The following is a 17,602-nucleotide window of genomic DNA, read 5'->3' as shown; positions in this document are numbered from 1 at the left end:
ATGATAGAGCAAATGTACCTGGGATAGTTTCCAGATTGCACAGGGGGCACACATGTGATGTGTCTGTATTTTTTATTACAATTTTACTTTAACATAAATGTATTTCAAGATGGAAACATGTTTCAAATGTTATAAATATATTTCAAGGTAGAGTCATAATTACAAATAAGATATATGGTTATTTAGCATTTATTTTATTAACTCTTTATAGTTAACTATATAATTTTATTCCCTTTAAATGTGTTTTTTGGTTTCTTTTTTATAATATGAAACTAGAAGCTTAATGAACTAGAAGCCTAACAGCTTAGTATAAGAGAATCAAGCTAAAAAATATGGTAGTAAGTTCATCTTTTCAAATACCATACAATGTTTGGAAAATAGAATGATTTTTTTTTCCCTTATTTAGAGTAATATTTTGAGCCAGGTATGGTGGCTTATGTCTGGAATCCCAGTGCTTTGGGAGGAAAAGGTGGGAGGATCACTTGAGGCCAGAAGTTTGAGACTAGCGTGCATAACATAGTGAAACTCCAGCTCTACACAAAATTTAAAAATTAGCCATGCATGGTGGCCCAAGCCTGTAATCGCAGCTATTTGGGAGGCTGATGTGGGAGGATCACTTGAGCCCGGGAGGTTGATTATCCAGTGAGCTGTGATGGTACCATTGCGCTCCAGCCTGGGAAACAGACATTTTGTCTCAATAATATTAATAATAACAATAATAATATTTTGACTAAGTCTTAAAAATAATCATTTTAGAAATAAATTTGACAACTATTTTTAATGTCAAATATAAAATGTACATGGAAGTAATGTCAGAATTCTTTCCTGGTCTTATTTACAAAAGCATGTAAGAATATTTTAGGGGGGAAGGTTCTGAAGTGGGAGTGTGCACACATTCACATTGAAAGGTTTGTATTCCCAGGCACATAAGAATGTGGTGCGGAAATAGTGGGCAAGAATAAGACAGGATGCTTTTCGTATTCACAACTCAACCTTGGAGGGTGACACTGTCCCTGCAGTAGCTCAAATTAATCCTTCCCTTTTCCCACAGCCCCTTTGTACATCTGACCTTATTTCTAATTGCTGTGACTTTCCAATTAGAATGGAACCAGTTGAGACTCTTTTTTTAAAAGGGACCATTAGATCATAGTTTCTATTCAAGGACGTCTAGCTAGATACCTCTTTTCATTAGAGGAAACCCTAGTACAAGTATCCTAAGAAACAACAAAAATCTGGAAAAAACAGGAAAGCCAGTCAAGATAAATATTTCCCTTTAGAGAACTTGCGTTGGTTGACGTCTTTGCACTGTGGAGATATGCCTTATGCAGCCTATAGTCTGTTTCTATGTGGACTCTGCCATTGTGGGACAATTAAAATGATAGTCACAACTGAGAGATACAAGAGAAGAGTTGCTTGTCTTTTTACAGTCATGGCATTCGATAAAGTGAAAAGTTTGGACTAGAATAATTAAGGGATTATATCTAATATTTCTTTCTTAATATACTATTTATGAGTCTCTCTTTCACTTCTTTCCTGTGCTTCACATGAGAGGCCTCGGAAGTTAGAGATTGTGCAATGTACTCTATTGGCGGAGTATGAAAGCCAATGACTGTTATAAGAGTATCCTAGAGAACTAATGGTTACTAGCTATGAAAAGCTATAAAGGGCTTTTGGTACAAATTGACAAAGTCTCAGAGTATATTATGATTATTTCTGCAAGAAAAGATTGAATTTGAAAGAGGCCATAGGATAAAGCAAGTATGGATTAGAGAAGCTCCAAGTTATTATTACCCTTAATTTTTGTGAACTCGTCTTTGAAAATTAGTTATGAGCAATACTGTACATGTATTGCATTTAGCTTGTGAAGGAAATAATATATTTTAAAGGTTTTACTAGTTCAAGGCATTCAATCTAGTGATGAATGCTACATAACCATAGTTGTCTTATTTTTTAGCCTAGAATGAGATGAGGCTCTTGGCAAGGATTGCAGATAGTTCTCAATTAAGATGACTTCTTGACAGAGCTAAATCCTCAAGATTCTCAACCTGAGCATCATGAAGGATCCAAGAGGGAAAGTGACTTACCAAGTTATTTTCAAGGGTAGCTTCTGTATTCAACCTTGAGAGACAGAGAAGCAGTCAACAACTCATTTCCCAAGTTGGTTTTTAAAAAATTTAAAGTTATTCATACCTGAAGATTGACTTATTAGCCACTGTGGGGAAAAGAGTAAAAGCATTATTAATTTTGATAATCTATGTTTTCAAAACTGATATTTTCACTGGAACATTAAGTTGTTTTTTCCCTATAATCTGATTCAATATATTGGCTGAAAAATAATTATTAAAAATACATTTCTGTCCTTTACTAAGGTATTAAATTCTTTACTATCATTATAATAGATTTTGTTTCCAAGCATAAATAATTTTATTCTTTGAAGTGCTATTAATATTTGTCATGTTGAATGGTTGTAGTTTCTAAGAATTACCTATCCATATCTATTTTGATAATTAAGATTTAATAAGTATCAATCACCTATTAATACTAAGTGCATTGAAGGGATATACAGAGAAGAATGAAACAGTCTGTAACTCTCAGGAGCTTTGGCAGCGAGGAATTTGAAAAGACCATTTAATGTACACTAAGTGTTGTTTAAAGTTGTTTGATGTTTTTTATACCCTCAAAACAAATTCCTGTGACTTTAAGAAAGGTTAGTTTTCTTTAGAAAGAGGGTTTACTGGGTAGATTTTTCCTTTCAACTTTCTTCATTTCTAAAACGTAGTACAAAAGAAGCCAAATAGTTGCTGCTTAAAACCCAAATGAAGAAAAGGTTGTGATAATATCTATACAAAAGTTAAGTAGAGAAAAATAGTTTAGAGTGATTGAAAATATAGATTCCAAACATAGAAATAAGTGGGTTCTTGAAACAGAAAAGTAGTAGGGGTGAAACAGTTCGTATTAAACTGTGGTACTTTTTAAAGATGCCCTCTTATTTCTATATAGCTATTCTTTGGTTCATTAGTAGATATACCAACTTCTAAAAGATCCACACCATTTTATTTCCCATTTTTACTCTTTGTAACACCAAATAGTAATATTTGCATATAATTAATGATATTAATAATAACCAGATTCTTAGCTGATGTAACTTTATTTTGTCAGTAAAAAAGTAATAGTACTTACATGCAAAATGATGTATTTTTATTTTAAAAAATACTAAATATATTATTAATCACATTTTAAAAACATGTAAGTGAAAAGACAATTAAGGAAAAGGAATGTCCTTTTGTTAAACTAATAAACTAACAAGAATATTTGTTTAATTATCCACAGTTACATATCAGAGTATAGGAAACACAAGTCTTTCAGTTATGTTGTATATCTTCAGTAACTTGACCATTTGTGTTTAGCCTTTAAGCCTCAAGCTGAGAAATACATCCTTAGCTAATTTTTAAAATTAAGTTTTAAATGTTGTTAGCTCTATGGAGTTCCTTCCTTCCTAATGGTGCTGTGTATTCTCAAATCTATTTTTACTAAGCTTTTAAATTTCTTCTTATTCTTGTATGATAAATATGTTATAGCAGAATACTTATTGAATCTCTTCTTGCTTGGCCATAGTTTAGAGACTGTTTATAATCCTTACTACTCTCACCACTCCAATTCAACATAGTATTGGAAATCTTGGCCAGAGCAATCAGGCAAGAGAAAGAAACAAAGGGCATCCAAATAGGAAGAACTGCAAGATCTGCAGACTATCCCTGTTTTCAGATGACGTGATCCCATATCTAGAAAACCCCTAGTAAGCCCAAAGGAGCTGATAAGCAACTTCAGCAAAGTCTCAAGCTACAAAATCAGTGTGCAAAAAAGTCAACATTTCTATACGCCAATAACAGTCAAGCTGAGAGCCAAATCTTTATGTGGCAATTGTGAATGGCATTGTGTTGCCCCAATTCACAAGTGCCACATAAAGAATAAAATACCTAGGGATACAGCTAACCAGGGAGGTGAAAGATCTCTACAACAAGAATTACAAAACACTGCTCAGAGAAATCAGAGACGACACAAACAAATGGAACAACATTCCATGCTCATGGATAGAAAGAATCAATATCAAAATGGCCACACTGCCCAAAGCAATTTATAGATCTAATGCTATTCCTATTAAACTGCCATTGACATTCTTCATAGAACTAGAAAAAACTATTTTAAAATTCATGTGGAACCAAAAATGAGCCTGAAGGGTCAAGGCAATCCCCAGCAAAAAGAACAAAGCTGGAGGCATCACACTGCCCAACTCTAAAGTATACGACAGGGCTGCAGTAGCTGAAACAGCATTGTACTGGTACAAAAACAGACACATAGACACATAGACCAATGGAACAGAATAGAGAGCCCAGAAGTAAGGCCACACACCTGCAAATCTAATCTTCGAAAAACCTGACAAAAACAAGCAATGGGGAAAGGATTCGCTGTTGAATAAATGGTGCTAGGATAACTGGCCAGCCATATGGGATAGACTGAAACTGGACCCCTTCCTTAACACCATATACAAAAAATTAACTCAAGATGGAATAAATGCTTAAATGTAAAATCCCGGACTATGAAAAACCCTGGAAGACAACCTAACCAGTACCATTCTGGACATAGGAATGAGCAAAGATTTTATAATGAAGATACCAAAAGCAATTGCAACAAAAGTGAAAATTGACAACTGGGATCTAATTAAACTAAAGAACACAAAGAAAACTATCAACAGAGTGAACAGACAATCTACAGAATGGAAGAAAATTTTTGCAAACTATGCATTGAACAAAGATCTAATATCAAACATCTAAAGGAACTTCAAGGAATTTATAGGAAAAAAATCTCATTAAAAAGTGGGCAAAGGGTTTGGGAGGCTAAGGTGGGCAGATCACAAGGTTGAGAGTTTGAGACCAGCCTGACCAATATGGTGAAACCCCGTCACTACTAAAAATACAAAAATTAGACAGGTGTGGTGGCGGGCACCTTAAGTCCCAGCTACGTGGGAGGCTGAGGCAGGAGAATGGCTGTCTCTTATACACATCTAGAGTCAGAGGTTGCAGTGAGCTAAGATTGTGCCACTGCACTCCAGCCTGGGCAACAGAGTGAGACCCCGTCTCAAAAAAAAAAAAAAAAAAAAAAGTGGGCAAAGGACATGAACAGACACTTCTCAGAAGAAGACATACGTGCTGCCAACAATCATATGAAAAAAAAAACCTCAGTATTACTGATCATTAGAGAAATGCAAATCAAAACCACAGCGTGATACCATCTCACACTAGTCAGAATGGCTATTACTAAAAAGTCAAAAAAATAACATACTAGTGAGGTTATGGAGAAAAAGGAACAATTATTACAAACTGTTGGTGGGAGTATAAGTTAGTTCAAGACATGGTGGAAGACAGTGTGGCGATTGCTCAAAGATCTTAAAACAGAAATACTATTTGATCCAGTAGTCCCATTACTGGGTTTATACCCAAAGAAATATAAATCGTTCTGTTATAAAGACATATGTGCCTTTTTTCATTGCAGCACAATTCACAATAGCAAAGAAAATGAATCAACCTAAATGCCTGTCAGTGATAAAGAAGATGTGGTATATATACATCATGGAATACTATGCAGCCATAAAAAAGAGTTGAGATGATGTTCTTTGTAGGAACATAGATGGAACTGGACGTCATTATCCTTAGCAAACTAACATGGGAACAGAAAACCAAATACTACATATTCTTTCTTATAAGTGGGAGCTAAATGATGAGAGCACATGGACACATGGAGGGGAGCAACACACACTGGGGCCTATTGAGGGTGAAGGGTGTAAGGAGGGAGAGGATCAGAAAAAATAACCAGTGGGTACTAGGCTTAATACCTGGGTGGTGAAATAATCTGTACAACAAGCCCCCATGATACAAAATTACCTGTATAACCTGCACATGTACCCTTGAACTTAAAAGTGAAATTTAAAAATCCTTGCTGCTTTAAATCTTAAGACATCAGAAATAAAGCTCCATTAATGTCAACTTTATATACTTATATATTAAGTACATTTATACTTAAAGCTCCATTAATGTCAAGGTTTATATGCCTTGACATTATGTACCAAAAGTAGAATATAATCCTTTTAAAACGATTGCATTCTTTTGTAAGAAAGAAAGCACTTCCCTGTGCCTGGGAATTTTAGGTGGGAAAGTAGAACTCTTAAATGAGAAAACTGTGGGAAGATGTTTCTGTTGAAAGAGGACGTAGGTGTTAATCACTGCCCTGATGCTGCAGCACACTGAACCAACAGTGTTTTCTCTGCTTTTTACTTAAAAAATGCAGGATGATTGGGCTTTTCTTTTAAATGTTATAAAATGTTAAAATGTTTTTTTAAAATACAGCACATTAATTTTATTAGTCTGCAACCCAAAAGAGTGGATTCTACGATGTTCCTTCCTCTAGATCCTGCAATTCTGTGTTTTCTCTTCATGTCATTATCAACATTTAAAAAGTCTTCTTTTTCTGTGCTTAAGAAAGTTACTGAAGTCTTTATCAAGATATGCATGTGAAGTTTTGACAGGTTATCCACAATGTAGAAATCTAAAGATATTTATAAAACTGAAAATGGCTGTGCTGTTTCAAAGCACTGTGTATCAAAGAGATAAGTTAATTTGCACAAAAGAATAACAACAACCTTACGCAGCAACTGTATGTCCCTTATTTAATGTAAATTTAAACATAGATTGTGTGTATAATTTAGTGAACTTTGCAAGTTGAAATGGTTTAGATGCCTGCTTTTAGACTTAAGATGGACGACATTTCTGCAACTAATGACATACCTCCAAAGATTTTCACCCAAGAACTATACTTTAGTTTAATGCGAGTTTTTCTTCTATGTAAAGATTAATGACGGTATGACTCAGGATTTAAGACATATAGTAGGCTCAATTTTTAAAAAGAAAGTTGAGAAAGCATTAGCTCTTCGGGGGCTGAGTCTAATCTTCAGAATATTGGCTTATCCCAAAATGAAATCTTTTTACCAATATACCCCAAACCCTGGCATGCATATTCAAGCTTTCCATTTTGTCAAAATGAATTGTTCTTGTATCCTCTAGAAATTTAGTTAGAGGATTTGCCTTTTTTTTAAACAAGCATTTTTAGTTAGTAAGGTTCTGGCCTAATTTGGTATTCTGGATTTCTTATTTATCTTAATATTAAAAATAAAGGAGGAAAGCTAAATTCACATTAAAAATAACTAAATTTTGAAAATTTTTTTCAACAGGTTATATCAATCAGTGAAAATTCTGTATTCCTTTGGCATTTTTGTGACATATTCAATTCAGTTCTATGTTCCAGCAGAGATCATTATCCCTGGGATCACATCCAAATTTCATACTAAATGGAAGCAAATCTGTGAATTTGGGATAAGATCCTTCTTGGTTAGTATTACTTGTAAGTATCATTATATATTTATATAATTTTTTATTGTTGAATTTCTTAAAATGAAAGCTACATAAGACATATTTTTCAATATTTTTAAAACAATTTTATTCACCCAGCTGGGTTACTTTTCAGGTTAAAATTCTGTTTTTCTACTGCTACATAAGAAAAACACAAACCAGATCCTATCACACTGAAAATAACTAATGAAGTTATTTTGAAAATTACATTACTGGTGATTAACATGTACATGGGACTCCTTCCATTTTTTGATACACATTTTATTTTGGTTCTAGCTTTCCTCAGGTTTTTTATTCCTGTTTTTGCATGTTTTAACAGTTTTCTTATCCATAACTACCTACAGGAAAGTGTTCAATTTTACTTGTATTGGTCTTTCATAATTTTAGTGGCTTATTTTCTTATTATTTGAAGAAGTGTATATAATCTTTCATTAAGACTCTTTATCATAAAATGCCTTCTCAAGGTAACGTTCATAATAGAGACTCATGGAACGGGAGCTTGAGTTCGGTATAGTGGAAAGAATGTAAGTTTTGGAGTCAGACAGATCTGGGGATTCAAAGTCAAGCCTACCACTTACTTGCTGGTGTCTTCAGGCAAGTTACATGTCATTGTTGAGCCCCTCTTTCCTCAACTGTGAAATGAAGATAAAACTTCCTTATGGCATTTTGGTGGTGTTAGAAATAATATTAAAGTATGAATAGCTGGAAGTTATTATCATTATTGTAACCATTTCTATGATGACAGATATACAGATGATTGCATCACCAAACTAAACTAGGATTACCTAAAATGATACCTGGGACCAGATTACTAGTGTTCTGGGGAACAAGCAGCTTTGGAAATTCCTTGTGTAAGATACTAATAAACATCTTGCACTATTTAGAATGATAGAGCTAGAAATTTGAGGCAGCTCAATAAATTGATTTGAGCAGCCTGCCATGGAATTCATGCCTAGATTTGGAGAATTTAGTGTGTTACATTTGGTTTGAAAAGGGAAATGCAAAGCTGAAAAAGTAGATAAAATGTATTTTTCAAAGTAATTACTTGAATTATATCACTAATAAGAGAAATCATATTAACAAATGAAGTCAGTAAGTCCATATTCTGATGACTAACGAAAAAACATTCAGTAGCAAAAAGATATTTTAAAACATTTTGAAATATTTTTATACATTTATTTTATTGACATTTTGGTATTGACTAAATAAAAAGACTAATTTCAGTAAAAGTGTTTTTATCAACAGATGTAAGGCAATTCTATTCTGAAAGTATATCGTCTTTTAAAGTTGGTAATGGAAATTCAGGTAAAGGAGTTTGAGGGCAATGGTAAAAGGGGTCCAGGAATTTTTTTTTTTTTTTTTAAACTTCAGCCATTTCTGCACATTTGCTGGCATTGTTGTATTGAAGTTATTAATCTGCTGAGGCACAGACCACACCACATCTGCTTCCATGATTTTGTTCCCAGAAGCCAGGGGCTTAGTTCATAGCACGGAGAACTGCAGCCTTTTCTTGGTTGCTGCTTTCTTTTAGTTAAAAGTCATTAAAGCTTCTCATCCATACAAGGGATATGCCTTGGAGAAAGAGAACAAAAACTATGTAATATTTCTTTTTGCTATATTGGGACACATCACTGGACAGTAAACTTCATTTGTGTATTTGGCACACATCCTTCCAAATTAAAGTAAAAGCCAACTGATATTCATGGCAAAACTGCTTTTCATTCTGTTTTCAAAGGCATGTGAAAAGATTTGGGGACTTGCGCTTTACTGACCAATGTGTGTAGACAGTTGATGGGACCTGGTCATGTTTGTAGAGTAGGCTGTGCAGCAGCACTACCAATGAGAGTGGAGGCTCAGCCTGATTTGCATTGAAAATTGAATGTCTTTCAATGTTCCATAATCCTTTCCGAGTACTGAATCCATGTTTGTTGTATTGGTCTTTAAAGAAGTGGACTTACCAGCTTGGATTATGTTGGTTGTGTCCAAGTATCCATTTAGCATTTGAATCATGATTTCAAAATATCTTCTTCGTGAAACTCAAAAACTTTAGAAGTGATTCAGACTCTTCCTGCGTGTTCCCTTTAGGTGCTTACCTGGTATATAGGCACCTCACAAGTGAAGGAGAAGGGAGGGTAGCAACCAGCCAAAGGTCACCATGGACATTTTAGGAGCAAACCTATACTATGAGCCATTCCATTTTTAAATGTATTATAATAAACACTAAGACCAGTGTTTCAATTCTGTGTATGAATTGAATCAACAAAATATACTAAGTACTCTTTACTTCTGTTATTCTCTAACTTGTTGATCCTTCTACTGTTTGTAATTTTTAAAAAGTCCTTGTTTTTATAATCTATAGTAGACTATGACTATATAAGTATCAAAACCCATAAATCTTTAGTAGTTTGTAGAGAAAACTCACTAAAATCCTTCATTTAAGTTAGTTGCCTCTGCAGATTAAAAACGTACCATTCTGTTTCCTGATATCCTGTCTTAGAGTCAGTAGGTATGTGGAGAGCACCATTAACTATTTGTTTAATTAAAATTAATGTGCTAAGTTATTTTCCACATTTTTGTTTTTGGTGCTGTAATATCAAGTGCTTCGTTTTGTGCTCTGATGTAGGTGCATTTACCCTTCAGATGCAAAAATAGACTTAAATAGGCTTTTATTTTAATATCAGAGGGAACTTTATGCTCTAAGGATACTTTTTCTTGCCGTATATAGTTTTGGTAAACACTGAATAAGTCTGATTAGTACTTAATAGATCTATTCATAATAGCTGTTAATGACATAGTATTTGTAATGAATAAAACTATCCTTACTTTAAACTCCCCTTTGAGTTTTTATTAATATATGTTGGATTCAGCTAAAAGTATATATACTTGTTTTTTTGTCTACTAATAACATTACCAATAGCATATTTCAAGCCATTTTTACAAGCAAATATCTTTCAGTTATGTAATGTTTAAAATCTGACTTTAAACAGATTTTAGATGGGAATTATACTTCGTGATTTAAAAGTGTTTGCTAGATGGAAATTTTGTCTATAAATTCTAAAATGCTATAGTATTCCCCCACATAGTTTTCCAACAATATTTCACTGGATTTACTAGGGACAGCTTGGATTATAGATAAACAAAGAAAAATGGATTCTAAATTGAAAGCCTCTTCAGGTGGCAAGATAGTGGTAATATTTGTTTGGCCTCACTTTTATACCACTGCTTACTATAAGTAGGTGAAACAAACGTGTCTCCACGAATAATTTTGTTCAATGAATTTTGAGAGGCCCTAACTATGTTTGAGAGTTATGCTGCATAGTTCCCCAGAGAGTGAAGTTAAAAGGCTATAACAAGCATCTATTAGACGAATAACCTACTTTATAAAGTATTTCTACTTTCGAGTTCTTTAGATCTAGCTATTTCTACTTCTTTAGAGTCAATTATTTCATTTATAAAGGGTTATGCCACTTCAGCCCTATAGATGTAAAGCTACATTTATAATTTCAAAACAGTTTTTAGGGCTTTAGCTTTCATAATAATTTGAATACAGAATGATAAATAATAACTTCTGGTTATATGAGGAACATGGTGGGAACTTAGTTCGAAATTGATCCCACAACCTCCTGGAAAATGTTGAGAGCCACAGAAAAAATAGAAAAAGGAAAAAATAAAACGTCATAAATTAAAAATTAAGAAGTAGAGAAACCAGTGTACTGCAAACTGAAAGCTAAATTACTAACAGGAATATATATATATCTCTCCAACACATGCCATAATTGGAGTCCCCAAAGAGGAAACGTGATATAATCTTCATCAGTGGCAGTGGTGATGTAGTTTTCACAGCCTGCATATGAGTAAACACAGCTGTTATTTCTGGTGGCAACTCCAAACCCTCAACAAATCATTTGGACAAATAAGGAAGGAATATGGGTCTTGGTTTTTGCAAATCTTCTGTTGATGCATTTTGAAAAGATCAAGAAAGTACCAGACCAGAACTTGCAGAAAACTTGTCAACAGTTTGGAAATCTGCTGCCAATAGTGGAGTACTTTTTTTTTTTTTTTTAAAGAACTTTTCATTTTGAGGTAATTTACACAGAAAGGGTGTAAAAGGAAGTAGTTACCATAAACCTCTAGTCAGCTTCGTCTAATGTTCACAGCTTCCATAATCACAGTACAATTATTAAGACCAAGAAATTAGCATGGATACAATGCTGTTAACTACTTTATAGACCTTGTTGTAATTTTGCCAGTTTTCCCACTAAGATCCTTTTCTGGTCCAGGACATAAGCCATGGTCCCACTTGAATTTAGCTGTCATATTCATTTGTCTCTTCCAATCATGACTGTCCTTGACTTTCTTTGTCTTTCTTGACCTTGACACTTTTGAAATGTCAGTAATTTTGTAGAATTTCTTTCAATTTGAATTTTTCTGATGCTTTCCCATGATTCGGTTGAAGTTAAGCATTTGTAGCAAGAATCCCATGGAAGTGATGCTGTGCACTTCTCAGCATATCACATCATAGTATCAGTGTCTTATTGGTGATGTTAATTTTGCTTACTTGGTTAAGATGGTCTCTTGACATATTTCTCTACTGTAAAGGTACTAGTTTTCCCTTTGTAATTAATAAGTATCTTGAAGATATTTTGAAACTCTGTAACTATCCAGATCTCATCGTTTTTGCCCACTAATTTCAGCATTCATCAGTGACTCTTCCTATCCAGTGACTATTGTGGTATTTGCTGAATGCTTTTCTGTTTCCGTTGGTCCTTCTATTTTGATAAATCGGAATTCTACTTTAAAGAATAGCTATCTCTTCTCTCTCATTTATTTATGTCCCACCACTGCATGTCTTGTGCATTATTGAGCTGTATAGGCAGACAAAGTAATGCAAATGCTTTGGAAATAAACTATCAAAACCTCTTTGCCCAGAATTTTAAAGCAAAAAATTAAAAGTTCTTTACATAAGAAACTGTTGACAAGTGAAAGTCTAGGAAATGTCGCCTACTTTTAGTATTCAGGTAGGTAACAAACATTTAAATAAGAAAAATAAATATATTTTCATTTTCTAGGTGCCGGAGCAATTCTTATTCCTCGTTTAGACATTGTGATTTCCTTCGTTGGAGCTGTGAGCAGCAGCACATTGGCTCTAATCCTGCCACCTTTGGTTGAAATTCTTACATTTTCTAAGGAACATTATAATATATGGATGGTCCTGAAAAATATTTCTATAGCATTCATTGGAGTTGTTGGCTTCTTATTAGGTACATATATAACTGTTGAAGAAATTATTTATCCTACTCCCAAAGTTGTAGCTGGCACTCCACAAAGTCCTTTTCTAAATTTGAATTCAACATGCTTAACCTCTGGTTTGAAATAGTAAAAGCAGAATCATGAGTCTTCTATTTTTGTCTCATTTCTGAAAATTATCAAGATAACTAGTAAAATACATTGCCATATACTTAAAAATGGTAACAAACTGTTTTCTTTGGCATAGTATTATTATTTTGGAAGTAAGCATAGCTCTTTACCAGTAGTGGTAAACCTATGACAAATCCTTGCTTTTAAGTATTAGCAATAGTTTCAAAAAATTAAGTTCTGAAAATTGAAAAAATTAAAATGTAAAAAAATTAAAGAATAAGAATACTTCTATTATTCTTTTATCTCAGTAAGAAATACCTTAACCAAGATATCTCTTTTGCCTCTCACTTGAGAAGGGAATAGGATTTCAACAATAAGAGAATAAAATAGAATATATGTAACAAAAAGCTCTCTCCAGATCATCCTCGTGAATGCCAAAGTAAACTTTATGTATAATATAAAAAAAAAAAAAACTCAATTATGTTTTTAGTAGCCAAATACTAATAATTAGCTCCTGGAAGTATAGAAAACTCCCATTTTAACATAATATAAGCATCAGAAAATTGCAAACACTAGAATTAATTTTACATTCTAGTGGTAGTTGATCTTCATAATCAAGAGGCACTGTTCAAGATCATGACTTAGTGTTTCAATGAAATTTGAAAACAGACTTTAAAGTTATCCAGTGCAACTTCCTTATTTTTCGTCAGAGGAAATGGAGGCCTAGAAAGGTTGAGTAACTTGGTCAAGACCACTCAACCTTGGGATTAAGAGAACCTAATCTTCTGACTCCCAGGCCAGGATGTTTCATTTCTCATATCATGTCCAAGGAAAAGAATAAATTATGTTCAGCTTAATTTCAGTATTGAATCTATTTGATTATATTTTAATACTTTGAAAATGAATTCATGATTTTTAATAGTATAAGTGACCTGAGCAGAAAATCAGAGAACTTGAAGAAACCTACACTGTGGCCATATAAACCTCAGCAAGAGAAAGAAGCTGTGTTCTTTTAAAACAGAATAGAGACCACTTGCTAGTGAAACTCCTGGCTAGTAAGATGTGTGTCCAGCTGTACTATTTGTGGCTTGAGCTTTTTTTATTATTACCTTCCTTTCCTGAGTTTTGTAGGCACCATCTTCCTGAATGGCAGAAAATAGACACCTCAGAAAACAGAGGATTTGTGGACTCTTTCCAGCCTTGTGGCTTTTCTTATCACAGCCTTTTATTTATTATGAGCAGAATAAAAGAATCAGCTGGGTGTGGTGGTCTGTGCTTAATCCCAGCTATTCTGGAGGATAAGTTGGGAGGATCACTTGAGAGACCAGGAGCTCGAGACCAGCCTGGGCAACTCTATAAAACATAAACATTTTAAAAAGCTTGACATGGTGGCATGTACCTGTAGTCCCGGCTACTCAAGAGGCTAAAGCAGGAGGATCCCTTGAGCACAGGAGTTTGAGGGTGTGGTAAGCTATGATTGTGCCACTGCATTCCAGCCTGAGTAACAGAGGGAGATCCCAACTCTTAAAAACTAAAACAAAAAAAATATATACAAGAATCATAGACCATAAAAGGATTCATGCTTAGAAAAAATCAAGATAATAAACCTCCTTCTAAATATTGAGACACTCCATACTTCTTTCAGACAAATAACTTCTAATTATTCCATATTTTTCAATTATTAACCAAGATAAAGAATCTCTCGATGGGGAAAATGAAAATTATTAATAATAGAATTGTCTCCTGACTTAAAAAAAAATTCATACTTTAAAACATAAACTGTTTACCCAGGCTGGTGATACTCTAGTTTGTTAGTATACTGTACTTGAAGATATCATCAAGATCACTATAGTTGTATATATTCTCTATTTTTATATGTAAATGTTAACTTAGTTCAAGTATTTTTTGCTTATATCATTAACTGATCATCAAATACAATCCTAAAGATATATCAGAAGCTTTATTTTGGTACAAAGTCATAAGAATCAAAACTTTTTTAGCCATTCACATTAGGTATCAACAGTAGTTGTTTGAGATACTTTTATATCAAATCTGGTACACTGAGCCTTTAGTCACACTAAGAGAATGCAGAAGAAGTTATAGGAAAACGAATCTTCACTGAAACTAGTATTATATAATCTTGAATTGGATGTTTAAAAAACTTTATAGCTTGATATAAAATGAGTTGAAAATTATTTAATAGGAAGCAGCCCTAGGTTTTTGTCACCTGTTTTCAGATAATATTTCTAGTCTGTGTGTATTATTTCATTTTTACACTTTGGCCCATTGTTTATTTTCCTTATGGAATTCATCAGATGCAATGAAATTTGAATAGTTGATCATAGCAATAAATTTTAAATTCAGCACAAACACATCTTGAGCATATTATCGACCAGGCTTCCTTCAGCAATAAGAATGTGGAATCAACATCCAGTACTAAATTCAATAAATGATGAATACTTTAAATACAAGAAAAAGTTGGATTGCAGAAAAGAAGAGGGGCTAAAAAGGAGGAAAGTTTTAATTCTCAACAAGAAACACTATTTAGATGGAAAGCTTAAATGTATTCTTATTAAGGGTATTTGGTGATACATTTTATTTGCAAAAATAACCAGTGGGTAATTTTTTCTCTGAAAATTTAGCTTTAAGGAGTCGTAAAATTTCCTAAAGATTTTGGAGACGATATTTCGATTATACCAGCTCTTTTATTTTGGGAGCCTGGAGAAATTAGAGTGATTGCACCTGTCAAATTTTGTATCTCATCGCTTTTGGATCATCACACTGTGACTAAAGTGACATCAGCATTTTGTCAGCCACCACAGTGAAGAACTGTTCCCTGAAAGTTAATCAGTGGCCTGAAAGAGCCTTTTTTTTGCTACTGAGGGGGAAGAAAGGAAAGCTTTATTTACCTCTAATTGAGCTCCGTTCCAAGTCATTTATCACTGTTCCCTTACACCCAAGAGTTTCATCAGTATCGGAGTCAATTTGTCAAAACACTGGTTCTCAGACGTTTTTTTCAGAGGGTCTTCTTTTCCCCACGTGGCCAGATTTCTTTACAATTAAGAAAGTAAGAGATACAGCATATTCTTGGTTGAAAACCGGCTTAGATGGTGTTACCAAATGAAAACAAGTCTGTATTAGCAAATGCCACATTATATTTAGTCGTTTTCTCACTAAATTCTCCTTTATTAAAATGATTTCTGCATCTTGCCTAGACAATGCACTTACATATTTACAAGTGTTGTATGTCAATGTGCGTGTTTTGAATTTCCTAACAGTGCCTAATCTTAGTAGTTTCACAGTACTTACATAAAATCTCTTTAACTGCAAAATACTATAAAATATTACTTGAAATATTAAAAGTATTAGTGCCATTTCTAGCTGTGGCAAGGCACAAGTCTTACTATGAGTGACTTATGTCTTCTCGTAGATTTCAGTACAGCATCTGAGTAGTGGATCTGTTTACTGACAGCATACACAAATTAGGTCCTGACCTAATTTCTTCATTTAAAAGGGAGAAGATTTGAAATAGAGCTAATGTAAATAATAAATTTATTTAAATAACATCAGTGGCTGAATACCATCTGTTGAGGAATAACTTGGTAAAAATATAGAACATTGCTAATATACAATAATGATTTTCTAAAAAATGAGTCTGATCTTTTTGGCTCACCTGGCTTCCCTTAATAAGAAAATTTGAGAAACTTGGATCTGAAAAGTGTAGTAGTATACTTCCTAACATCAAATTCCTGGTTGTAATAGTTAATACTTTGGCAGCATTATGGTTAGTCTTGTTTATGCCATTGGCATTTACTAGGCTAAACTTTCTGAAACTGATTGGTTTTGACCTATGAGATAAGGAAACATGCTTAAGAAATGGCTAGAAATGCCATTTATTGCTCTATGATAAGTGAAATAGCAAATCACTCTGATTCTTAAAATTTCATATTAAAATTAGTTCCTACATGCATGTGTGCACAAGTATATGCAGACACGCACACAAATCAGTGGTCTATGTGAACTAGATACGAATACTAATTTGCTGTTCAAATTGGGTCCAGAAAGATGCTGTTTTGAAAAGAAAACACTCTAAAAATATTTCATTAGAGTTTTCTTGATAACACATAAGAAAATACATGTTTACACCCCAAATAAATTCAGCTGTGGGTGGATTTTTGTTTTTCAAAATGATTTTGTTAGTTTGAATGAAACCTAAATATCATTGCACTCAAGTCAATTTTTTAAACATTTTTCTTTATAACAGAATATGAAAAACTCTGTCTTAAAGTATTGTAACTTTTCTGAATTTTCAATAAAATATTTTAGTTGTGGTTGCCTTTTAGATACATTTTTCTTTTATAAGGTTAAATGACATTGATAAGTGTCATAAGCTAAAAATGGCACTAGTATAATCTCATAATAAATAACATTTTAATCGGTCTTCATGGTTAATTCTCGGTTATGCTGGAAGTTGATATTGTGTACTTCTAAGATTTAAGAGCAGAAGTTGATTAAAAATGAAAGAACATACTCAGAACTGTGACCTGAACTTCCTGCAGCATGAATGCAGGATGAGCTGTCTGCAGATGCTGCGTTCATGATTTAATTTACTGCTTTTGTAAGGTCAAGAATATGTATCAATCATTTTGTTTGCATTACAAAATTGGCATAATGCTTTTGGAAAGCATTATGCCAATCCTGTAATAAAAGATCATAAAGATATTTATAGTTTCACATTAGTAATCCTGCTCTTGTGAACTTAGCATAAAGACATATCATAGTTC

The 17,602-nt window shown here is 33.4% G+C and overlaps 1 protein-coding gene across 2 annotated transcripts in view; it reads left to right on the top strand.

The window, feature by feature from the left end:
• SLC36A4 (solute carrier family 36 (proton/amino acid symporter), member 4) overlaps positions 1 to 17,152 on the top strand; it is a 52,909-nt gene extending 35,757 nt beyond the window's left edge. Inside the window, exons 10-11 of one of the 2 annotated variants that reach the window (XM_011995007.1) lie at positions 7,283 to 7,452; positions 12,530 to 17,152. In XM_011995007.1, coding sequence (XP_011850397.1) covers positions 7,283 to 7,452; positions 12,530 to 12,837 — 478 coding nt within the window. In that variant the 3' untranslated portion in view covers positions 12,838 to 17,152. The remainder of the gene's footprint in view (positions 1 to 7,282; positions 7,453 to 12,529) is intronic. The other variant, XM_011995006.1, reaches the window with a different exon arrangement.
• Positions 17,153 to 17,602: the final 450 nt, after the last annotated feature.

Source organism: Mandrillus leucophaeus, unplaced genomic scaffold (assembly GCF_000951045.1).
Source record: "Mandrillus leucophaeus isolate KB7577 unplaced genomic scaffold, Mleu.le_1.0 Scaffold465, whole genome shotgun sequence".
Taxonomy (NCBI): Eukaryota; Metazoa; Chordata; class Mammalia; order Primates; family Cercopithecidae; genus Mandrillus; species Mandrillus leucophaeus.
The sequence above is the reverse complement of the archived record's forward strand: the minus strand, read 5'-3'. Positions and strand labels throughout refer to the sequence as shown.